Source organism: Leuresthes tenuis, unplaced genomic scaffold (genome assembly GCF_036924035.1).
Source record: "Leuresthes tenuis unplaced genomic scaffold, fLeuTen1.0.hap1 SCAF_7, whole genome shotgun sequence".
Classification (NCBI taxonomy): Eukaryota; Metazoa; Chordata; class Actinopteri; order Atheriniformes; family Atherinopsidae; genus Leuresthes; species Leuresthes tenuis.
The window spans coordinates 18,698,970-18,724,971 of NW_027325361.1; the positions used below are offsets into that span (position 1 = coordinate 18,698,970).

Sequence of the window (26,002 nt, forward strand, 5' to 3'; positions counted from 1 at the left end):
ACAGACACACATACACACACACTATGTTGTTCCTTCTTCTTAGTAATTGCTTTAAAAGTGTGTCATAGGTTTGCATTTCCCCACTTTTTCTAAATTATTATTTGATGTTTGAGTATGAAAGGCTCTTTCCATTACATGTATTTAGTTCAGCTGTCCAGCCTGTTTTTTTTTTCTGCTGGGCCTCAGCACAGTAAAGCACATCCAACTGAGAAACCTGCAAAAACAGTTCGAGCGCGTTTTCCTTGCTTATTTGTGCTGTTTCATAAAGGCCAGTTAAGTAAGAGTTACAGCCCTCACAGTTATGTCGGTTTCCTGTGTTTTAAATAAAACTGTGTGATATTTGCCTGCGAATTCCTGGGAAAAGAAAAACGTTGGCCGAGCTGAGCGGAGCAAACCTGGTTTGTGGAAAGGAAGGTCGTGACTTCTTCTGTCGAGTCAGCAAAAAATGTCTTCCACTCAGCAAAATAACTTGGACTGGGTCCAGAACAGGCTCTGCTGGCCGTGTTGTCAGTCCTAACGGGACCGAGTGTGTTGTCAATCACGGCACAAGGTTAAGGGGACGGCCTCAGAGATGTGTGTATTTAGACTTCCAGTTCTGTATGTTGTCTGGAAGTAATTGAATCAATGGAGTTTGTCCAAAGGTTGGAATGAAAACACAAGAGGACAATGCATCATGATAATGACAATAATTTATTCATTCATGTAGAGCAAGAGTCTTTGGCAGTGGAGAACATGTAATGATGATGATCTGAAGAAAATATTTGAAAGCGAAATGCCGCACGACAACCGGCACATTAACGGGACACCATCAGTGTCCTCCCAGGAGCAAAGTAATAATAAAGGAATAATGTAATAATGTGAGGAACATTAACAAACTCGCAATCATAGCACAACCACGAGCACTGCAGGAGTCTGTGAATGTTACTCTGCTGTGTGAAAGGAAAAGGATGATTTTGGAAATGAGGAGTGTGTTGTTCAGGAGACAGGAGAGTGTTCGGCTTTTCTTTTCAAAGCATTATGAAATAAAGTGTCGCTCCACATGTATCACAGTTAAATTTGGCACTTTTTTCTTTTTTTTTTTTTTTTTACATCAACAATTACCTTTAAAAATCTTCTCAAATATATGAATACATTTCTGGCCTGAATTGTATTACAAAAAAAAACAACGTAAAAAAGCTACAATGACAACAAAAATAGTAACTTGTTTAGCGAAGAGCGAGTAAAACCGCTTTCAGAGCGGTTTCTGCATGTTTTCCGAATTCACATCCCATTGACAACTAACAACAAGTGCAACTCTAAAGTTCATATAAGGAAGGGTAAAGAGGTACACATGTGTATCAATCCGATGCACTTTGCACAGCACTTTCCGATTCAGTAAGATGCTTCAGTCATCTCTTCTTTTCTTTTTGCCACCTCCAAAATTGGGAAGGAAATTCCTTCTGCATCAGAAAACAGCACAAATTGCATCTCTACACCCTAAAGTACACCCTAGGGTAGGTAAGGCCATTTTGATATTTGCTGAGGACTTGATAAAACCAAGTACTGGAACCAATCAGAACGCACTTGGCAGCGCATTCGTCACACAGCTCACAATATGAGAGGGGAAAAACACATACATGCACTGTGCACACTGTGCACAAGCCAGACAGGGGCTGGTTAAAATGTCTGACGAGGGAAAATACTGACATCACAGCTCCTGTCAATCAATTAATATCATTCAGAATACTGTCAGCGGTTCATTCACTCATTCAACAAAGCTACCAGGACAGAACCTTCAGTCCACCACTCTTCTGTTATGAGAAAAATAAAGCTTCAGCTACACAGACATCATGGGACAAAAAAAAACAAAATAAAAAGGAGTTCATTCAATATCAGAATACTGTTGGAGGTCAGGAGTATGGCTGCTCCCACATGTGCAAAAATCTGTTATTCTAAAGAGTAGGGGCCACATGGGGTCACCATTTCACCCTGTTACAGGCACCACTACTTCACAGTTCAGTCCCACTGGCACAGCAGTCAAACAACACATCCATGTTCTATATTAAGGCTGGGCAGGCTATGGCACAGCTCATGATGACACCCGAAGGGTGGATGAGAGTCAAAGAGTCTGAGAGCTCATTTCAATGCAGCCGTTCCAGCTAAAATCTTGAGCTCTTTCTTTTATTGTCTTTCTTTTTCTTTTCTTTTCCTCATCGTGATCTGTAGGGCCCCCGGGTTAGTGGTGTAACGGCCGACTGCTGGGTCACAGTGTGACTTTGCTGAGTTTGAGCGAGAGGCTCGAGCGATGCTGAGCACGGGGGAGAGTGGAGCTGCATCGGGTACGCAGCTGTACGGGCCGACCCGCCGTGCCGCGCACACGCAGGAGGAAGTCAAAGTTAGCTGAGGTGTTCATGGCGTAAAAGACGTTGGCGTTGTCAGGAATCACCAGTTCTGGAAGATGGGAAATAGAAGACAAAGAAAATGAGAAAAGCCTGGAAATCTTAAACAAAATGTTGAACAGCTAATACAAATGGTGTGTCATAGTTTGAAATAGCGACTGCTGAATCAACATGAACTTGATGTGGAAACAAATTATTGAGACTCAGTTTGAAGGTAAAGCAACGTTTTACCTCTCTCCTCAGAGATGACTTGCACCAGCTCATATCCTGCCTCTGGCTCCACCTCCAGGTTGTGCTTCGCCATGGCTCTAGAAATCACAGCCGGGGTCTTGTCTTGATTGGTCAACTATCAAAAGAAACGTTCACGTTCAGCCAACCAGGGTTTAACGTAAATCGTGTCAAAATGCAACGCTGCCGCCTCTCACACAGGAATGCACAAAGCACACGTTTACTGACCAATATGCTCTTGTACAGATTTCCGTTGCCGTGCTCCAGGCTCACTCTTATGATGCACGCGTCCTGTGCCTGGGTGTTATAAGCTGGGGTTTGACTCGGACAGCTAGGAGACATGGGTGTGAGGGAGGAGGAGCGCCTGTGGGTGCAGGTGGGGCCAGGCAGGGAGGGAGATGCAGGAGTCATGGAGACACTGGCTGTTGATGAGTTGGTGTCCATGGAGTGGAGTGAAGTACAGGAGGAAGACTCAGAAAGCTGAGGGAAGACACAAAAACATACAAACAATCATAATCCGGTGTATTTCACATACAAATGATCTATTCTCCTGCAATTTAAGAGATGAGGACGAAATCATCTTTAAGTCTACTGTAAGTATAATTTTTTTTCTATCCAATGATTTGATTAAAAATCAGTACACAGAAGTGTTCCTGGGCTCATCAAATGATTTCCACTACAAAATAGTGTCTGTTTAATACAGAGCCTGAAAATCACATCCATTCAGTATTGAGCCATGTTCCTTGTGTAGAGAAATCTCCCAGGATTCTCAGAATCTTTTAATAATATTACACACCACAGATGATAAAATTGTCAAATATAACCTTCTCTAACTGAACACCTTCCCCTCTATGTTATTTGTCTGGGTTAACATACTGATTTTGTATGCAATTTTTACATAAAGTACAATAATATGACATAAAAAACATTATTACAGCTTTTTTTTATGACATAGAAACCCAACTTTTTTTTGGACATAGGGTTGTAACAGACAGAGTAGACATTAACCTTAATTTCTAAGTGACTGTGTGCTATTTCTTTGGAGAGTGCATGGTTTATCACCAAATGAAAGAGACTTGGCATGTTAAAGGATAAGTCAGCAACTGTTCAGGTTTGAAGAGTCTAAAATGTGAAAACGTGGCATCTACAGTGACTGTGTGGCTCTTTTTTCAACTGGATGCAAAAATGTGTTATTCATCATAATTTGAGCATTTGACCTTACTGTCAGTTCTGTGAGAATGTTAGACCATTAACCTTTTCAAATTTAAAATGTTTCAATCTTGAATTTATTGTCAACAATAGGTTCTTTATTAATGCATTACTTTAAAATGTTCAGATACCCTTTTCTCCAAGATTTATATCTGTTGTATAAAACACTCTGTGGTGCTATGACCCACCTTGTTCTGATGGGAATCGGAGGCGTGTGCTGGGTTGGTGAGTCCCTCATTGTCTGATGGACTGGAGTCACTGGAGGACACACTGACTGAGTCCATGCTTTCCCCTGAGCTGCCAGTAGGGGGCGAGCGTGGAGTCTCTCTGACAGGAGAACTGGCTGCACTACTATCTGTTCCAAGAAACAGCCTGGACAGTGGAAGAAGGAAGTTATTAGTATGTGGAATGAAAGGTTTTCAGCAGTTCTGTGCATGAAACAGCCCGACATCTTCAATGTGACATGTGAAACCCAAAGAACTGCATTGTAAATAAAATTTCAGTCTACTGTCATTTTTCTAAATGTACTCACAGGCTGAGTCTCTTCACCATGCTTTTTCGAGGTTTGGGTGATGTTGGACTGCTGTCGCCAAAACCTTCAACCTCACAAGACAAGGTGTAGCTGCAAGACAAAGTAAGTGCAATAAAAGTAAACCTTCAACGTCATAAAAACACTACTCAATCATGTACACAGATTGTAGGAGCTATGTTCTCTCAAGACAGAAGTGAGAGTCAAAGAGGGCAGAAGAAAGGAGCTCAGAGTAAAAACAGCAAGTACAATAGATCAGTAGGGAGCAAAGACACTACAGAGAGAGGCGACGTCACAACCCTCTCATATGTATTTGTGTGTGAACAATAGATCCAACAGACCGTGACTCATTCTATACTTTGCTCGTTATCTATTATTTTATGTTGCAGTTAAGAGGGAAAGTATTGTGAGTAAAAAGCAACAGTACCTCTCCTCCTCACTGAGCTGAACTTGGCTCTTAAACCAGTGGAGGAAAGCCGGGTCTGCAGTCAGACAGTAGCTGTTACAGGCCGACTGGAGCAGCTTGATCTGAGCTATCACTTCAAATTCCTGCAGAGGCAGAAAGAAAGTGGCCAGCGTTAGAAACGTCAAACATAAAGCATGTCAGCCCCCACCACCTCCCCATGTGAATAACTCTTATGGTGTTTTCATGGCAAAGGAAACACTCACCCTACGTCTCTTCTCAAAGTTGATCAGACCACTCTGCGGAAGACACAAAGAGCATGCTGTCAGACCCTGGACATTGCATACCACCGGCGACTTAAACAAACAGCATTAGGTGGACCGCTCCAAAAATGGGCCGACAGAATTCCTCATGCACTCATGGAAACCTAACGCCTCAGTTTGTGACAGCGGTTACACAGACAGACTCTTAGATCCGCAGAGCTGTGTAAACTCGCAGACACATGCTCTCAAATATCCAAACAAAAACACACAAAATCAGCAGGTGCTTCTTACCTCTACTATGTCGGGCAGAGCCGTGTCCAACATGGTCAGGTCGGTTAGAAAAGTCCCCAGATAAGGTATTGTTCCCTGCATTGCTCCCTGTGGAGAAGCAGTTATTACTTTTAAAATGTAAAGCATTTATTTACACAGTCCTCTTCAGAGATGGCAAGGCAGGTTTGTAAAATACAGAGCAGGCTTAATGCGAGTACAGCACAAAGCATGTTGAGTAAGCAAAGCAAAGCATGAGGCTTAATCATTTTAGAGAGGATAGAATTCTTCTTACAGTACACTGCTTGGGAGGAATGTGTTGTTTAAAATCATTGCATGTCGCCTCACTTTGAAAAGATCCATTTTGACTGGCATTTGTTTCAAAAGCTCTTAGTTAGCCAGTGCTTGTCTCACCATTTCCTTCTGCAGCTGTAGTCTCTTGTGAGTGCGTTTCTGGTGCTCCTTGGCACAACTCTCCAGACTGGCAAACTTTGAAGTACCTTCCTGTAGGGCAAACAAAAATAGCATCTGTCCTCTAGGTTCAAACCAGTGAATGAGGGAATGTTTTTTCAGGATTGGCAGACTGAGTCAGAGGCTTTTCAAATATGAAGTTAACCAATAATGTTAGAACTCACCCTCATGAGCAGCTCTCTGCTTGTCAGGTAGTTGTTGTGGTCTGAAAAAATGTCTGATAGCTCCTCGAATGTCTGCATACTGTCTCTATATAAAGCACAGATTTGTGTCAGCTAATGGGACTGGACACAGCAACTGAAATATGCACGCAAAGTAAACAGCAATGAAGTCTCACTGAATCCCCGTAAAAGGCTGATCCTTCTATCAAAACCAGCTGAGATTATCTGCATAGTTGAGAGACTGGAGGCTTACTTGTGCACGCAGGCCCATACTCTTTTCAGTCTGTACAGAGGATTGGACTGCAGCGCTGATACAATGGCTCGCAGGGATGAGAAGTTTTTGCGTATTCGACACTCCTGTTAAGAGAAAACAAATGCAGTCACAACAGATGGTCACGACTTGACTCATTTGAACAGACTTCCTCCATCAGTGAGTCTGCGTCTTTTCCCGACCTGAGCGATTTCTATCCAGCGCTGGATGACCCGCGCTCTGACGTGGGGTCTGAGCTGTCTGTGTTTCAGCACTGTGCTGACCACACAGGCAGCAACAGCATTGAACTGAGTGATGGTGGCCCGGATGGTGGGAGCGCTGTGCTTGCTGTCCTTCTTGTCCCTGTGAGACCAGATAGAGCCCAGGCAGTGGTGGGGTACAACCTTTTTAAACAGCAGCTGGAGCACAAAAAAAGAGGTTTGAATTTAGTGGGACGACACTGAAGAAAAAAAAAAACATCACCAGGATATAACCTGCGTAACCTTGTGCCTCCTGTTTTCGTCTCATATCCCCCCCCACTTACCGCATCCATGTAGGTCAGCTGCTCGGCCACCAGGTCAGCGTCAAACGACAGGAAGTCCTCCTGGACCTCAATCTCCACTTCCTCTTCTTCCCCAAGGCAGAAAGAATTGTTGCCATGGAATCCAGCTGAAAGCAGGGCAAAAAAAAAAAGTATTTGAAACTAAATAAAGCACCTATCAATGACATCTAAGTAACAATGAGGAGAAAATCCTGAAATATATGTTTTTAAAAAAAGGAAAGAAAAAGGGTTTAAGAACTCAATACCATCAGTCTCGTCCATGCTGGCCTGACCCTGCAGCTGCTCCAGCAGGCCCTCTGCTCGCCTGAGAGCCTCTGAACCTGGCAGAGCCTTGCGCAGGTAGTCCATCACCTTATGGAGACAGGGGTAGTCTGGAGGCTCCTGGAAGTCTTCAGGACACTGGTCCAGCCAGGCACGCAGGATAGAAGCCAAGGCACTGTGGGGAAAGCAGGGAAACATTTGAGAGTTGGCAATGATAGACAGACAAGCATGACCATTCAGTGAAATTGCTGAAAGTAACAAAGTGTTATCTTGAACCCTCAAAGGCTTGGGAATTTCATCCCAATGCTTTAAAAAGTCAGGTAAAGTTGAGATTTGGGGCCTTTCGTTCATGTCATATTTTTCTATTTGGACATTCAGAGGTTCTGTAGTGTGGGAGGGACAGTCATCCATTTCTACAGCACTGATTTGTCAGTCACTGAGCCAAATGGCAACAGTGTGTTGAGGCTTAGCTTCATTCATGACATCAACCACTTTACCAATCAGTAGTTGGTGCTGATTAGGTCTTTAGTAATAGTAGATCAAACTTTCTAGATGTAAAAATCAACATTCTTGAGGTTTTGTCTGAGTTGACATGACAAAAACACTAACTTTGACATTTTTTTTCTTATTGATTTGACATTTTTTTAGATAAAGTCAGTTTAAAGTGTGGCATTAAATAAGCTGTACAGAAACCTCAGATTCCGCTGATTAAAATGATGTATGGCACTTGATGCTCATTACCATGTTTTTAAAATGAATCAACACCACTACAGGACAGTGAGGCAAAAATTGCTCAAGGGTTAAATAGCTGCCCATGTTAACTTAACAGTTATAACAAATTAAACTGTCCCTTACTTTCTGATGGCTCCATTGTTTTCGGAACTGTGGCCTTTGTCCGCTTCCTGCTCATTTTCCTCCACAGTTCCATACCTGCCACAGGAAATGAGAAGAGACTATATTTAAATTCACTAAAACATACATTCTGAACATCATGCGAAGATTCTAAAATTAAAAAGAACATTCTGAACATCATCTTTGTATGGAATACATTCGAAACACCTGCTCCCATCCTACCTGTCTAGAAGTAAGTGCAGCACAGTCTGTGTGTTGGCGAAGGCTCTGTAGGTGGAGAGGAAGATGGAGGTGTAGGTGAGATCATTGTCTCCAAATGCCGTCAATAATGTCTCAACCAGACGCTCCAGTGTTCCAGCACGGATACTTCGGATTTTGCAGGTCTCCAGCTGGCTCACCGTGTGGCCAGGAGGTAGACGATCGCCCTCCGCCTAAATACACACACATATTGTTATATCAATGTGAACTGAGATAGCTGGACCTTACTTCCTTTGTCTTTTTCTTTAGATGAAGGTCCAAATTGTTGCAGTTCAGATTGCTTAATTTGTTATCTCTATAACTTTGCTTTATTTACAATATGGGAATCTATGAATATGCAAAGTAGCCCGATTGCCGGTTTTACTCATGATCAAACTTCCAGCATGTAAAAAGCACAACACTGAAATGTTAACAGGTTAAAAGCTAAGAGAGACTGCAACAGTGAAGCCCGAAAAAGAACAGAGAGATGGAGGAAACAGTAAAGACAATCGTGACCTATGTTTAATCCCGATTTCTCCAGATGTGTCCGACTATTGTGTCTGCAGGGAAATCGAGCGAGTGAGACGAGAGCAGGTTGGCACAGACGTGCAGAGAGAGAGAGACCTTGGTGAAGTTAGCACACTGCAACAGGAAACGCGCCAATCTGCTTTTAATCACAGCGAGCCCGCCCCTCCCGACTCAGAGGAGGACAGACCCAGTTTCTCCCACCACTCCCCTCTGATAACAACATATACACACAACAAGCACGAGGCGTAACACACACAGCCTTTAATGTCACATTTAACAGAACATGAAATTATACAAGCTTTGCAAGCAAATCTTCCAGTTTCTGACAACTGACTGTTTATAGTAAACACACACAGCCTCAATAGGGACGTTTCTCTATTCTACTCCACTGAACAGTGAGCACAGAATAAAATGCCCACTTTGTTTTAATAATCTCCGATACAGCTGCCAGCTAACGCCATTGTCAATACATCAATACAGCCTTATAACCTCAGAGCTGTTATATGTTTTGTCTTTATGTGCCAGTTCAAATCCCCCATTTAAAGCCACAAACTAAATAAAAACACTGGTTTGTCTTATAATCAAATAGAAATCCTTTATATTCTGCTGAGAAAACTCACAAGAGGAACTCAGGCTAATGCCCCTAATTGGGCCCTCTGTGCAGTATAATAATACAGTGCACATCGTATTATTCCGATCCAAACAGCCAAGCAGAGGAAACAGCTTTGTATTCACTGGAATAGCCCTTAATACTCTGTTTTTGTCACAGCAGCATTTCATAAAACACTGTAAACTGTGCAGGGGAACGAGCAGCTTTGTTGGCAGCTGGAAAAGTCAGGAAATCGCATACTTTGACAGAACAGACCAAGTCTAGTCAAACTGTTGGTTTTCAGCTGAAAGGTGTTGTCTAAACTGGGAGATTTACAGCCCAAATGTTAAAACAATAGCAAATGCAGAGAAGGAAGGCTGCTGTTTTAAACATGGGACTCTGCACAGCTAACCTGAATGCACATGATACAATCCAAAGCAGACACTGTTCAATGCGGGGAAAAAATGTTTTAAAACAATCTGGGCTTCACAGCAGCAGGCTGAGAAAGTGGAAAAAGCAGCAGGTTTTCATGCGTTCTCTCTACTCTGCTGAGGGTTTTAAGCTTTGCTCATCTACTCAGAGTCTCATCGGTTGCAATTCTGTCACATCAGACTCACCCCCAGCCATCTTGCTCCCTTGTTGGCTGCCTGCTGAATCTGAACCCTCTTTAGTGTCACGTTGTAGATGGCTCCTTCCTCGACTTCCTCCCCCCAATCCTGCACAGAGCTCTGCAAGGAGAAGGAAAACATTAGAAACCTCCACACATGAAGACACTGACGTTAGGGATAAAAAACTTCCCATGAACGGCTGTGGGCTGCAAAGCCTACTTCAAAAATGGTACTTTCAACAGTTTCGTAAAATAGGAATTCACTTTTATAGGCCGATGTGAGAAAGCAGAAGGAGGAATGTGAAAAAAAGAAACACAAAAACACAACCACAGCACTCAAACAATCTAGAGCGCAGTAAAACATCAAGAATGACCAGCTTCCCAACCCCCACCAGTGCAGCAGCCTGCCAGGCCACCCTCCCTCCTTCCTTCTCTCCCTGTCTTTACTCCCTTTTTAATTCCCTATCCATCTCTCACAGCGTCCCTGTCTCTCTGGAGCTGAAGTCAGAGTTGGACTGCTTTCCCAGAGCTCAGACAAGCAGTAGATAAGAGGCAGAACGGATAGTCTCTTGAACATACACCTACATAGTCACTTTTTCTTTCAGCCGATACATCTGTCTGTCTCTAATTTTACAAGCCGTAGGAGGTCGACTACAAATCTGTGCCACAACATGAGCACTAGGACTAAATGGATTTGTCCTCATCTTGCAGCCAAGGGCTCATATGCACTGTGCCTGTCTCTGGTTGTAAATCACTTCCAAACAGCAGAGTGCATAAACATACAGAGGGAGCAGAGTGGAATCATAATACAAAACTCCTGCTCTGAGAGTATGTGTGCACACAGAGGTTGAGTTCTGCTGAGACATCAGCATATGGAGTCAAATACACAAGCGGGCAGGCAGCTAAGGAGGAGAACTGGCCAAAGATAAACAACGCGCACACTGCAGTATAGCAAAGTCCTCACACATACAAAGACAATGGCCGGCCAAGACCATTCTGTCTTGCTCCCACTCTCATTTGCACTGCTCAGTGGCAAAGTCCACTTTTATTCCCTTAACATAGAGCCCGTCAGGAAAAAGATCAAGGGTCGAAGTTGCCGTTAACATTCTCAATAGTTGGTCCTGGAGGCCAGTGGCACTCAGCCATGACTTGAACTTGTTTGGGTTTGAACAGAAACATGTGATGCCAAAGTGAAGAGCAGCAACTTCACAAAAAGAAACAAAGGAGTACAAAGGAATTCAATATATTCTGCCAAATCAATCCAGCAAGCAAGTCTGTGTTACTGCATTTTAAATTTTGCATTTGTCTGAAACACATCTACATGTGCATTTCACGCCGAGGTTCTGCATCTTATCTGATGGTCAGCAACATGTCTCTCTGTGTGTGTCTCTCTCTGACTGCTGCTGGCTGTCCGGCCGGCTGGCGCAGACACAGATAAATACATCAGTGCATGAGTCATGCAGTCCACACACTCCCAAAACAATAGCGGGAGGTCTCTGTGTTGGCCGGCCCGGGCTGCTGAGTTCACAGTCTACACATACGGCCTGCTTTTTGTAAGCCACAGAACCAAAGATGTTTTTCAGAGCTTTGCTCTCTTTGTGCATCAAAATTTGGGGCTTATTGTGGTACAACATTCCATGAGGTTGAATGAAAATGGAAAGCAGAACATTTACATTCACCCAAGAGGTCGTTGGCCTTTCCAAAAATGAAAGGAAATGAGTTGAGTTTACAGAGGGTGCAGGTTATTGTTATATAGGACAGGATTAGGTGTAACCAGGAGATGAACTGTTTACTCTGTTATAGGTTGGATCCTTCATTGGGAGGGATGCACAGGCAGGGCATGAGAAGAGCACAGAGGTGCTACCCTGTCTCTGCTCAATTAAGGTTAATCTGTATAATCAGCTGGTGTGAAATAATACCCCCAAGAAAACAACAACTGTTGTGTTAAATCTGTGGCGCTGATCTATGGTTGTTGTGCTTTCCAGGACAAAGCTGGGACCCGTGGAGAGACTGCGATGTCCCCGGGGACTTCACCAATTGTCCCAAAACTAAAGTTTCCATATCAATCATCTTGACAGGGGGAGAAGCGGTGAAGGGTTTGAGTTCAGGCAGGAAAAGCAATAATTTATGTTTTATTCCACGAACTCCTCCGCACGCTTCCAACTCTGCGCGGCATCTTTTTTACGCATCGTCTATGTGGGTTAAACCGGATTTAAAGCCCAGAATAAATAATAGAAACTCGGCTAAGTGTTCAGCTGCTCCCTCCGCAATTCCCCTCTCCTCCACCTCCTCTTTTCCCCGTTATCCTCCTCTTTCCCAAGACTACACCCCCCTTCCCTCTCGCCCCCCTTTTCCTTACTACCCCCCCCCCCCCCCCCCCCCCCCCATTCAAAACCACAAACAACACAGCACAGGATGGAAAACCATGAGAACTTTGTTTTTTTGTTTTTTTTTACCATTTTAGTTTTCCAGGCGAACTTCATGGTGAGCGTTTCTCTCATGATCCGGGGACAACATCAGAGCTCGAGAATAATCCACCAAGGAAAGAAGAAAACGAGTTCCTTTTTAAATAAAAAAAAAAACCCCACATATATATCCCAGAAGCTCTTTAAAAAAACTATTCTCCTTCACGCACCTTCTTTCTAAACTCCAGATTGACCTCCTCTGTCTGTCAGTAGGCTCTCCCTTCTTCCACTGAATGACCGAACTCCTCCTCCTCGCACTCACAACAGTCCCGTTTAAACTCCTCCTCCTACTCCTTTTTTTTTCATCAGACTGACAACAATGTGCGCACTCATACGTAGGTCTGTGATTTCTGTTTGCGCAACACGCCAAATACACGAGAACTACAAATCATCTTCCTTCAAAAAATAAATGGACAAAAAATGTTGTAAAAACAGTGTTTAGATGGGATGCCAGGCAAATGGCTGAAGGTCATTTATTGATAAAGATGAGGAACAACAAATCTTCTCATAAAAGAGCAAATTTGATTTGAAATTGTAATCAGAATGAATGGTTCAAGCTAAATTACTCTTACTACTAAATGCTATTGTCTGTTTAGCAACATAAAGCAAATTTTCTTTGAGGATTAAACTATTTTATCCCAAGCTTGTCTTTAAGGCTTACTGACTCTCAGTTTTTAGACAGCAACTGAACTTAATCCTTTCCCACCTGAACATCCCTGTGCTCCAGCACTGCTACTGCATGGTACACCGATGAGGAACTCACAGTGCATCCTAAAACTATGACGGGTATATACTTGTGTCTCACGATGAGTGCAAATCTGAAGCGCTGAGGCCTTGAAACTTTCATAACATTGTCCAAGTCCACTTTGGATATACTGGATATCTGCTGAGATTATCCTGCCACATCCATATTTAGCCTGGAAAATTTATGAATGAGTCCATGTGTACACAGAACAGGTAATTCTGCTCGTCAGTGACTTACTGTTCACTCATTCATCGATGCTGCAGATACATCCAAATACATGTGGTGTTGATAATATCAATGCAAAAAAAAAAAGAAAGAAATCATTACGGTTAACGCTGCAGTTTCATCTGTCATCGTCGACGTGCCTTACTAACAATGCACATCTGCATCATGTCCTGCTTCCTGTGCATTCTGCACAGGCGTCACTCTGAAGTGTTGTCAGACACAGACAATCTCCTGCTGTCTCTTGCATGTGTGTTCTGGTTTTGCAAACATTATTTAACGTTCATGTGTGAAAACAAAACTTTGTCATTGTTGTAAGAATGTTGTTTACTCTTATTTACAATTTTCTTGTTTTTTTTCTTTTAAGTCAATGCATTCCAAATCTTAGTGTGTGTTTTTGTATTTTCCTGAAAACTCTCTCTGACTTGGTGATTCTCAAATGTGAGCCTTCTCTATACTGTCCAAAGTTGTTTACATTGGCTTTACAGTGTTATTGACTTGGTATTGAGGCTTATTGAGGGATTATTTTTACAATATTAGATTTGCTGTTGTTTTAAGAAATGTTTTCTTTTGTAATCACATGCCTCATCCAGCTGTTTTATTCTATATTTCCTTAAGTTTGCTTGCATATGCAGTAGGAAGCAACCGATTATTTGTTAGCTAATTAGTCGTAACAGAAATAAACCGTGACCTTGAAAAACCGCCAAACGTGTTGGAAAACAGAAGTTTACACATCCAGCAGTTTTCGAGTAACATTACCATTCGTCCGCAATTGTGATAAACCTCTGGAGTGAAAATTCACTCTTCTTTTACCCACTTTTTGACATCCATCATCTTCTGCAGCTTGTTTGTTCACTAACTGTGTCTCTCCACTGTTTTCTGCCAAGTAGGTTGTGTGGAGTGACATTCTAGAGCACTGAAAAGAGCTGCCAGCTATGAGTATAGCAACAATATGTCAAGACATAGACGCTGTCAGCCAGACAGCAACATATATATATATATATATATGCATATATATATTAATTCCCTATAGCCATCATATATGTGAACTAGCTGTGGCCTCAAAGTCCATGCGTGGGACAATACAAGGAAGGCTGTGGATGCCGTCACCAGTACTGTGCATTGTCAGTGACAGGAGAAGAGAATGGGCTGAGTGTGTGAGAATGGGTAGTACTGTTCCACTGTGAATGTGCCTGCACACGTACTCAAACAGCCCACTTGTGTGAATAAACGGGAAGATGTGAATAAGTATTGACTTTGTGAGGGGTCTTTTTGTATCGCAAACATTTAACAAATGTGAGCAAGCAGCGATTCATACATTTACAAATCCTTTCAATGCATTAATGAAATGCCAAACAAGTGATCCAGAGTCATAAGAGCTGTCAGGCGGAGACAGTGGGAACGGTATGATGCTTTTTGTCATCGGAGACAGTGGGAGTTAGACCAGCTCTCTCCTATATTTTCAATATTATGTGTACATAATCTGACTACTCACTTCTCTGGTAATGCAAACGTCACGCTCAGCGTCACTGGCTATCACTCTCCACGTATCAACCAGGGTACACACGTGCACACAAGGTGCCTATTTTTGGCATCAGTGGTCCCTCAGAGCTTGGGCTAGAGGGCACTGACCGGCCAGGGAAGCCTACAACTCAATTCAGTCCGTTTCTCCATGTGTGGTATCATCCAGCGTGAGTTTTTCTTCATGTTGACTCCTCATCGTGCTGCATATCTGGCTGGTGTCCAGTTCCCAGGCCAAGCTGCCCTGTTGTCCTCTTGGATTTGAGGAACTCTGGGAAGCCCAGAGGGGCAGTGGGAAGGTTGCAACCCCAGAAGACCTCCAGCTCTGCCCCAGGGGGAATAGAGTGTCGGTCTCACAGCAGGACTGATGTCACATCTCCACAAAAACAAGACATTGGACAAATGTGACAGCTGCTGCTCCGTCTGACAGATGAGTGTGTCCGTTTCCAACGTGGGATCAAAATGTGAAACTTCTTCTCTTACTCATGGGTCCATTACAGCACTTTATACAAGTCTTATTATTATTAAGAACCCGCTTTAGTTTTTTGAAACTCAACAGAGGATTTTAAAACCAAATCTGAGTAAATGTCAAATTTGCTCGGAGGTCCAAAAAAAATAAAGCCCTTCGTGGTTTTTTAAAATTTTACATAATAGTTCTTCTGTTTCTATGTCATCATTTCATTTTATTTCCACTTCCAAAATGTTTGGGAGGCTTTTGTCTTAATTTCCATTTAACACAGCATCGCCACTTTTTGGGAACTGAGGTTATATTTTCCTTTTTCTTTCTTGTTTAGAGTTTAAGCAATGTCATGTCTGTACACCAAATATGAGGCCAGAGGTTACAGGTCAGCTTTGTGTTTAACACCATAAAGCTTTGTTGAATACTGCCAGGACCCTAAATTATCAACTATCCCCAACCAATCTTCAAGGAAAATGAACCATGTCAAATTATTATCTTGTTGTATCTAAAGATATATATATATATGTATATATATATATATATATATATATATATATATATATATATATATATACATTTAAAGGATTCCCTTAAGTCATAGCTGTTTGAAATGATAATAAGACAGTCCATAAAGTAACTACTGTCGTTCCTGTTGTAGTAGTGAAATAGACATACTAAAGCGAAAGAGCAATGCTTCATTCTAAACCATAATAGATTAATTGCAGTAGCAGAAAGTTCCTAAATATATTTACATTCACTTATGTACCATTCTGATACACTTTCATTTACTGATATGTTACTCTGTAATTTTACTCAACTTCAATTATGAGTTAATTCATTTTGACAAACTTGAAAACTTGAAAACAAACTTTGAAAATCAAGTTCAGCGCTACAAATTATTTAATGAATAAATCATGACGCAACAATTCAGATGCTCCAACTGAGATCAACTCAAAAAGGTTGCTAAACAAATGTTTATGTGATAAATGCATTAATCATTTGTTAATTAATCCAATGATGTGATGCAAATAATTCTGAATGAATTATTATTCTGCATAAAAAGGACAGAGATTTTTGGTATTGTATTTGTATATTAGTAAGATAACTTCCCTTCACCTTTCAAATCTTTATATCTGTGAATAATGAAATCCAAGCACAAAGCTGTATCTGGGCCTTGCATTTCGCTCTCAAAACCTGCATGATTTTTTTTTCTTTAGCTTGAATGTAAAAGTTCACCGTGTTAATATGCTAATATGCTTGTAAGCCAAATATTGCACATGTAGCTCCTGCATTGTACCTCTGGCCACTTTACATTTTTTAATTTTCCTTTTTCTGTGGAAGTCTTGTGACGTAATTACCTCTCAGGAAAGCCCTTGACAATGGCGAAACACTTTTTTCCAATAAAGGATTCCTTCCATTACTGAATTTCTCAAGTACTCTCTTCTCTTTGTTCCACAGTCTGAATAGTGAGCAACAGTACTGACAGAAAGGGGACAAAAACAGGAGGAGCACCGCTCGCACTGTTATTGCACCACAGTGGGGAAAAATGCACATTCCAGGAAATCTCCTGCTTCCTGCCTCCAGCCTCCTGACTCCAACGAGGCTGCTGTCCTCATACCTGACTGGCTTTGGAGCCTCTCTGCTGGCCTGAAGCAAGGTCATAAAAGCAAACCAATAAGGTAAAAGAGTGGAGAGGATGCCCAGTCGAAGCAGAAAGCAGCGAAGAATAAGGAAAGGAAAGAAATAAGAACAGAATAAACAGAACTCAACCATATATAAACACAGAGGACAATAATTGGGAGGATCTTGAGCTGCATTTGTAATGTCCCTGTGTTTACATACAAGATAAGAAGGTCACGTATCAGAGAAAGTGTAGTGTACAGCTGAGATTAGCTTGAAAGGACATTATCTCTGCTGTTACAAGGAGAGATGAGTTCATATCACTGTAAGACACTGAGGTGATCAAAGCTGGCTGAAAGTGTGATGCAACTGGACCATCCAGAGAAAGAGTCATTTCATTATCTAATACACAAAGACAAGTCAGAAGATATATAAGAGTATCAGTATGAAATCCTCCAGTGGAGAGCTACTCCATGAAATGAGTTACTGACAGCATCTTCTGTGATGACATATCTGAACCAGATGTCTCATTTGTTGTCTGTGGATTTCCCTTGAAGCCTCCTTGTTTTAGTATCATGTGTGTCTGTGTGCAAAGGGATACATGCACTTAATGCTCTTGCTTTTTTCCTGTATGTTTGTATGTGGTTGGAGGATTTGTGTTTCCAATGCATGCCTCCCAGTAGAGGGCAGAGTTCATAAACCACTGTGTTTATCCAGAGTCAGCAGAGATTTTAGTGAGACCAGTCCCACCAGAAGAAAAAAAAAAACCCCACAAGCGTTAGATTTATGTTGCAAGGTCAGAATGATCTGCTGTAGCTCAATAAAACATGCAAGTAAGACAATCATAGCTCAAATGGACCATTTAAGACTAGTGAATCAGTGACAAAGCACTCGGTGAGTGCACATTTTTATATGATAGTCATTTAATGATGTGACAGATCAGGAGATGAGAGAATGTGGATTGGGTGGCAACAACATGTCTGATCTTTCTTTCAGAAGCACGCAGCTGCATTTTTCTTTTCTCACTATAGCTCTGTTTCTGCCTCTATTTTGGTCAACTGAACCTTTTGTTCAAGCAGTAACATTAAAGCTCTGTCTGCCTCTCCTCTTCCCTCTCTCCCTCCTTTCTTATGTCATGCTCCTGCTCCCCTCAGATCTATTGTCCTTGCTGTTGTTGAGCTCTCTCTGGTTGGGTGACATCATTCATTTCCAGTAAAGTCCAGGTCTGCAGACAGGACTCCTCTCCTCCTCCTACATGCATCACATTATTCAAGCAGAGCCTTCAAGGAAAAACTTTCAGTTCAGGTGTTTCATTATCACCACAGCTACAAAATCATGTTAATGCTATGAGAAATTGTAGGTTACATGTTTTTCCAGCCTCCATGTGGAACCAGTTGGGCCTTGCACTAAAGCAGGGCTAATCCACCAGAGAGCTGTGATGATTCAGATGCTGGTTGATAAGGTGATTTCATGTGTCTCTGTATTTAGAGGACTTGCATTGAATTAGAGACACACCAGTACACCCTCCCCCGCTTGTGGCCTCTAGCCCTGACCCCCCCGGATCTAAGCCCTACTAAGCCTGGAATGAATCGGTCTGAACTGGCTTGAATGTCTGTCTGACCTCGCCAGCTAATGAGAGCTGGACCATCTGTTGCCTAGCAAATAAATACAACACCAAAGTTGTCACATATGCAACAAAAACAACACACAGCATCAGTCAAAGTGGTCACACAGTGGCGATAACTACTGCTACACCAAAACTCAAAACCAGGAAGTAAACTGTAAAACTGCAGAAGCCCGCAGAGTGTGAGCAAAAGCATGCTTAGGTCTATATAAAAATATATGTGATGTCAGCTTTTAGTTTATGGATCATTTTTGTTTCTGAAGAAAAGCTTTCCATCAGTTTCATTTCTGGTGGTTAAATCAGAGTGATACCAAGACACTGCGCTGCAGTACTGCTTGAGTTAAATCAAAGAGTCTATCTGTGTGTCCGTGTACTTTAAGCCGCTAAAGTGATATACACATAAAAAAAGGGGAGGGGGCAGCAGTTATGCTGCGGCATAAAAACATGGTTCAGCAGCACTGCTGTTGCCATAACAATGGCCAGATTTTAAGTGGGAATCTACAGCCCTTGTGTGAAGTTAAAACACATGTGAACTGATGGAAACAAACACAGTTCAGATTTACTGAGCTCCAGTCAGGTTCTTTTTTTCACCAAAGTTTTGGACAAAAGCAGAGCTATTTTCCCTCAGTAATCTGCTGATATAAAGAGTGAGTGTGAGTGCTGACCACTCATATTAATGACTGGAAATCAGCAACCCTGAGCTTGACACACTAATGCTCTCACACACATACAACAATGCTAGCCTGATCCTAGTCATGCTTTCTGGCTAATACTGCATGAGCTGGCCCCTGAGCGGGAAAAGGAGTTTAGTGTGTGTGCACGCGTGTGCTCGTGTGTGTGTTTGGGAGGGGACACCTTGCCACAACTATAGGAATCAAACCCAACATTTTGTCATCTGCATGATACCAATCCACCACTAAACATACACACACACACACCACCATCAAGTACACTGCCACTGCCAGATGGTTTGATGAGTTCCTGGCCTGATTGAGCAAGCTGCTCCTGTGGCGTTTCTGCTTTGGGATGGACATGTGGATGACAGACACAATGCTGGCAGTATTGACTTTTCACACCAGTCCCATTATGTGAACTAATTAGGCCAAAGATCACAATATGAACCTTCAGATAGCTGCAGGCTGCTAGACAGTTTGACCAACAAGAGGTCACCTAAGAGAGTAAACACCATCTTAAGTGGCGGAGTGACTATAGAGTTGACAGTGACATGGATTTTGGACAATTATGAATAGTAGTTTGGTATTTTGTGAATGGCGCAGATTCATATACCAGAAAGGAAAGATGTGAATTGACTGGCTATCCCTCCACTCAGTCAGTTTTTACTGGATTGATCAAGAAAGCGATACATCTTAATCTCCTTTTGTTTGGGTTTCCCGCAGTTGTACTAGATAAAGGCTTGACATTGTATAATGTGTGATTGTCAAATTCCAAAAGACCCAGGTCAAAAGCTACAGAAACCAGTCTCATCCGGAAGAATGAACAAAAGTGTTGAAATCGTTGTCAAGTCATCAAAACAGATGAATGGCAAAAATAAAAAAGAAGAAAAAAAGAAAAGCCAAAACATTTGGAATGGAAATACTGACACGTCACAAAACTGGTATGAAACGTGAACTTCTCTATTCAAAAAGACAAGAAAGAGGAAGAAGGAGTGCTAACTCAGCTTTCTTACTTTCTTTCAATGGAAAACACAGCATCATCTAAATTCTCGGCCTCCCCCCTCCTCCTTCGTCCCTGTTTCCTCTGTATAAAGTCACTTCTGTGTTTTCAGTGATAGGCCAGCTAAGATTATTGAACTGCTGGTTACTATAAGCCAACTGGTGTGAAGGGGTAGCTAATATTCCCTTTACTGGAGGTTTTATTGATGGGCCTGCAATCTAATTACTATTCTCGTCCCTGCCAGAGAGAGGAAAGAGTATAATTGTACACCAGAGGTTTGAAAATTAGGTTAGAGCAGTAGAATATTCTGAGTCAACCAATCAAAATGGGTGCTGCTGTTGTTCTCACTGTGCAACTGGGATAGAAAAAGCCAGTCAGGTTTGTTTTTGTTTTTTTACTGCAAAACGTCACAAATCTTTATATTGTATTCAAAACTCATGGTTCTTATTGAGTTACCTTTTTTTCTGATTTGGTATCATCACTTCCAACCTTTTCTGTTGGTTAATCCATCCCCTCACTCGCATGATATGTGTGTCGCATTATCTGCAGTAGACTGAGGATAATAACTGACACCTCAGCACTCCTCCCTTGTCTCTGACCTGAACTGTGGACTTGACAGCTGCCTTACAGCACAGCAGGGAGAATAAAGTCACTGCCTTTATCGCTGGCATGGTGTCGTAACCTCTTTTAAGTAGGCAAAGGTAAACTTTCAGGAGGATGAGAAACATCTGAGAGCAGTAAAGTTAAAGTCCTCTTAGTCAGTATATATATATATATATAAAGGGAAATATCAGCTCTTTTCAGCTGTTAATCTTTTTCATCAGAAATATAGATGCTAAATTTGTTAAGGAAGCTGCTGAAAACAGTATTATTGGTTTATGTGAGCTCATAACACCACTAATGGTTCTGTTTACTCTTATATAACTTTATGGAAACTAGTTGTTCCTTTAATCATGATATTGCCCTGTTCCAACTGAGAGGGCAATCACAAGTTAGCACTGTAAAAACAGTCACAAGGATGAGCCTCTGACAAGCAGAGCTGATGTATGTAATCTAAGCTTCCAGAGTGCGAGTGTCTGTAAGCTAACCTCCCTGGCTCTGACCCCCTGAAACAATCGGAGGAAACAGCGCTGTGACATGGGGGCCACACTTAGGCCAGGATGTCAGATAGGCAGCGATGAGGATGACCTGGTAAACTCGAAGCATATGTAAAGGCATGACAGTGTGACAGTTATCTCACAGAAACGGACACGTTGAACAATCACAGCAACCTCATTACTGCTCTGATTTAGCATCGCATTGCTGTAAAACCTTCAGACTCCTACTGGACTGTTAAAAGAAGAAAAGAAAAATTCCAATGGCCTTTTTACAGCCAATATGTACCTCCTTTCTAAAACTTAACATATGTTACCAACAGTGCAACTCTTACACCCACAGTTAGCTTGGACACAGTATGCTGTACTGTTAGCAGCTTACATAGCCTCAATTCTCCACTGTCTTCAGAAGTGATACACCAGAGAAACACCATTTTTAGTGTAAGTGCCGAAAATGGGGATGAGCATACACTCTCCTTTGCTGTTTTGCAAATGCATGCCTACATGTTGTAGCATTTTGCTGCGCCTGTGGGGCAGTCTCATGTGGAACAATCTCAGCTGTGGGCTGCTCTTAGTTGTGTCAGTGTTGTTGTTGTTCCTTCAGTTTTGCCCTGTTGTGAAAAAGACAGGAGTCAAAGTGGACAATGATCTACTTTACAATGGCGTGAAACTAAGTGTCAAGATAACAATGATTGTCCAGTGCAGCTTTTGTCTGTTTTTTCTCCTGTGCTTCTTTGCTTTTTATGGTTTCTGAAAAAATGGTCATCTGTGAGAGCATAGAACAATGCAGACAGATACCCCCATGAGGGTATAAAACACAACACCAGAGCAGAAAAAACTATCTTTAAGTATAAATTTTTATATGTTAAAAAAATAATTGGTATTGTGCGATAGCTGTCTTTGAATTAGGGTGTTTTAAAGATTTTTTTGTTTTATTTTCATTGGTGTTTACTTGTTGGAAATGCACTGACATGCAGACAAAGTGGAAATCAAAGATAAAATGTGATTCCGCTGTTGCAAAACTATACTGTGCAATACCTCCATGCACTGTTGGTAATGTGTCTACTGGAGACCAGTGAATATTACTAAAGTGGACAGTTAAACAGGACTGACATGAGCTCAGAAAGAAAGTAAAAGACCACTGATGGAATTCTACTATTTAAAGCCATTTGAAGCCGGAGCTAAAAATGTAACGCATCATTTGAAACTTTGGCCATGTTTTTTATGAACATAAACCATTTTAACATGTGACAATAACATAAAAAGAAATAAATCACTTATTCCAAGTCTGAAAGCTCCAGCTTACACATTATACCATAAACAGATATAACTGGCTGCACATCCATGTTTCTTCCCTGGTAACTTGACAAACACCTTTTACTAAATTTAAGCAAAAAAAATAACAATAATTCATCCTGGCTTAAATGTAAATCTGACCTACATCAATGATATTTACCTGCATCTTTATCCTTTTCTTTTCCAGCAATCATTTACATATCTATCAATGAATATGCGAGATGACAAAATGGCCACCCTTAAGTTGTATCACTGTGCCACTAATAGGCTGTGAAAATGAGAATGTACCTAAATGTTGTGGTGGTGCACTTAAAGGAAAAAGTCAGAGGCTCCAGTGCAGTCATTGTGAAAAGTTAGTCTGGAGCTCCTTTACACGAGGAATAAACGTTTGAAATGTTAGAATTATTTTTAGAAACATAAAATTACATAAAATTCTTGGCCTCGGGTGAGGGGTTCCACTTGCTTCCATAATTTTGGCCTCATATAGGACATACATATAATGTCCATCTCATCCATCTGTATAAAAAGCTTAGGTACTGACCTACTTTGGGCTTCTTAAGTGAAATGAAATAATCATAGCCCACCAGTTGGATAAAATGTTTTACAGCCACTCTTTTTTTTTCTTGTTCATTGGATAATTACCTTTTGGGCCAGCATGTATCATGTGATGTATTTTATAACAATGCAATTTGGCATCCATGCCAAACTCGCCTGCTTGATCCTTGGACCTCAACATGAAGGTTGTTGAGCTCAGTTCTTTCAAAATCCACTCAGCAACATTTTCTTCTTGCATTTTTGTAGTAATACGGATGTTGTACTAAATTAGCATAACTTTTGTCCTTCCTGTAATGCACAATCCCCACTAAAGCTTGCAGGGCACGGCTCAAAGACCCTGCAGCAGTCTGGTTTACAAATCATATTTCAATCTCTCCATAAAGTAAAAGCCCATCTGCTATCTGAAAATGCATGATCTGAAGTGCACAAACAAACAGTTCACAACAACTAAGTTGGAATAATCTGCTGCTATTTTCTGTTAATAAACCAAATAATCAGAGACAAACATACAACAATGTGTGTACTGAAACACGAAGCGAAGCGCAAGTATCATTTTAGTCAAGCTCTTTGATTGGTTTACGCTTATTAAAGTCATAACAGGGACTGAAGTAATGTGACTAATGCCAACTCTATGAATTCTGATCGGTCAGACACAATTGTGCATACACACATGCATGCATGTACACAATAACCAAGAAGCAGTGGTTATAATGAATGTGAATTGCCCCCTTTCACAAGATTTTAGCAGTCATCAAGTCTGTGCCAACAAAGGTTACCGTCGAGTTTGTGATATTGCACCAAAAGGTCAATCAGGGGAACTGAAAACTGAACAATCCTTAGATAAATGACAAGTCAATTTCTGATAGATTTTTTAATTGTTTGATTTTGTTTCAATGAGTCCATTAAGTTTATGATGTGACTGCTGGGATTCGGGATTTGTACTTGTTAGTTCTCCATGTAACAAGCCAGGCCAACATGAGCAGATTTGACTACTTTTCTCTACCCTCCAGCTATAGCAAAATCACTTTTTTTTCAGTAGTTTCCTTTCCCATCACTCTCCACCACTTTCTCAGACTCACCAAGCACATAACCTTGGAGGAGTGACAAACACCACTCATATCTCTGCTCCCCACTTCATATCTTTTAATGTTTACAATTCCAAGCTTCTTTTCTCATTAATTTGTTATTGCCCCTACTCTTCCAGGAACTTTCCATTTGACCACCCGTTTCTATTTGAGCCCACCTAAAAACCAACCTGAAAGTTTGGCAACTAATAACTCTGCAACACCTCACACAGTCCAAACAACACAGGAAGGCCATCATGTGAAGGCTGACATCTGCTATATTGTTTAAGGAGACTGGAAGTACCCTTGTTTTCCAAGAAAAGATTAACAATATATATATATATATTCTATAAACAATAGAGCTGATAGACACAATTATTAGGCCTTGTGCAGCACATGCTGTACTCACCCAGTGGTGTGGGCTGCTCTCTGGGAAGCGAGGCTGGTACCTCTGCAGGGCGACACCTCCCTCGCCCTCCAGCAGTAAAGTGCAGTCCAGGTCGGGGCAGTGGTGGTGCTGGGGACTCGCAGGCCAAGGCAGGAGGGTGGCCAGAGGGTATTGGGAGATCATGGAGATCAGCGGCAAGGGTGACAAGGATGGCAGAGCATACTCCAGTTTGGACAGCAGAGTGGATGAAGATCTCTTAAACAGCAGAATATGTAGGAATCTGGAGCTGTGGTCTTCAGTTATTAGTGATGAAGATGCAGTTTTTTCTTGGGAACAAATAGGCTCCTTATCAAATGTTTTTGTCCTCCTCTCTTCTCAGTGGAGTTACGTCCTCTCAAGTTGTCCACCTCTGTCTTCTTTGTGCCTGTCCCTCCTCTTTCTCTCCCACAAGTTTCTGTCTTGCCCTCCTCCGCGTTTTTTCTTTTTCTCGTCTAAGCACGCATGGACTTCAGCTTGCCAACAGCTCTCAACCACAGGAGTGATTAAAGTCTATTGTCTCTCTTTCTCTCTTCACCCCTTACATTCATCACAAGCAGAGGGGGAGGAGTTTTAACTTGGCGGCCCAGCCCCCCTTTGAAAAAACTGCCCATAGACCAAAGAGAGTTTGAAGTTGTGAAGAATAAGGAAAGAAAGACAGGAAAGCTGAGGTAGAGGAGAGGATGTTGTGGAAGAGCTTCTAAGAAAGACTAACAATGGCAACTATTTTCCATGACGGATGGCCCAACCTTATTTCTGATGAAAAACTGCACATTTATCTTCAAGCACAAATTTCATATATAATTGTCATTATTTAGAGTATTTGCCACTTTTGGGTTTTGGCATTTTTCAAAAGTTTTCTAAATCTTAAATCTTTAAAGTTAAGGATATTTTTTCATAAAGTTTGATGCAGTGGTGTGGTTATCATTAAACATGATTTTATGTTAAACTTACCAAGTTGTTTTGATGTGTGATGACTTCACAAAGTCACTGATTCAGTCTTACATAAGCAGCACAGCTTGGTGGCAGCAGCACAAAGGTCAAGCCACGAGAAATATGTAACATTTATGGATATAGAGGGACATGTGTGTGCGCTTGTTTTTATTGACTCTTGAGGACCTGTTCTTCTATAAAGACGAACCTTGTCAGGACTAGTAGTCATTATGGGGGCCAAACCCGGCCCACTTATAAGCCCAGGTTAGAATTAAAGGTACGGTCTTAATAGAGGTTGATGAAAGCGAATGGAAGTCTTGGCAATGGACTAATATCGATATGTGTTCAACCATGTCTCTGTTTGTGCACGTGTGTGTGTTCGTCTATTCTTCACCAGTATGGAGAAACTTTCCGGACGCTTCACTGGCATCAGTGTTTTTCTGTTGGCTGTTTATTTACTCCAGAAAACAGGATGCACAGTCTGACTCTTAACGGCAGCTTTCAACTGTA

The 26,002-nt window shown here is 41.7% G+C and overlaps 1 protein-coding gene across 2 annotated transcripts; it reads right to left on the reverse strand.

The window, feature by feature from the left end:
• Nucleotides 1-671: 671 nt before the first annotated feature.
• On the reverse strand, nt 672-25,064 carry rgl1 (ral guanine nucleotide dissociation stimulator-like 1). Of its 2 annotated transcripts, none has more exons than XM_072389690.1 (18): nt 24,545-25,064; nt 9,806-9,916; nt 8,057-8,265; nt 7,838-7,912; nt 6,967-7,157; nt 6,704-6,828; nt 6,363-6,578; nt 6,163-6,266; nt 5,913-5,997; nt 5,692-5,781; nt 5,302-5,388; nt 5,014-5,046; nt 4,772-4,893; nt 4,348-4,437; nt 4,004-4,187; nt 2,835-3,086; nt 2,610-2,724; nt 672-2,430 (listed from the first exon to the last, which is right to left on the reverse strand). In XM_072389690.1, exons 1-18 carry the CDS (start codon nt 24,704-24,706, stop codon nt 2,243-2,245), a joined length of 2,439 nt encoding a protein of 812 aa, XP_072245791.1. In that variant the 5' UTR covers nt 24,707-25,064; the 3' UTR covers nt 672-2,242. The 2 variants fall into 2 exon arrangements, with proteins under 2 accessions (XP_072245791.1, XP_072245792.1); XM_072389691.1 differs by lacking the exon at nt 24,545-25,064 and adding an exon at nt 12,252-12,620.
• Between the last annotated feature and the right edge of the window lie 938 nt (nt 25,065-26,002).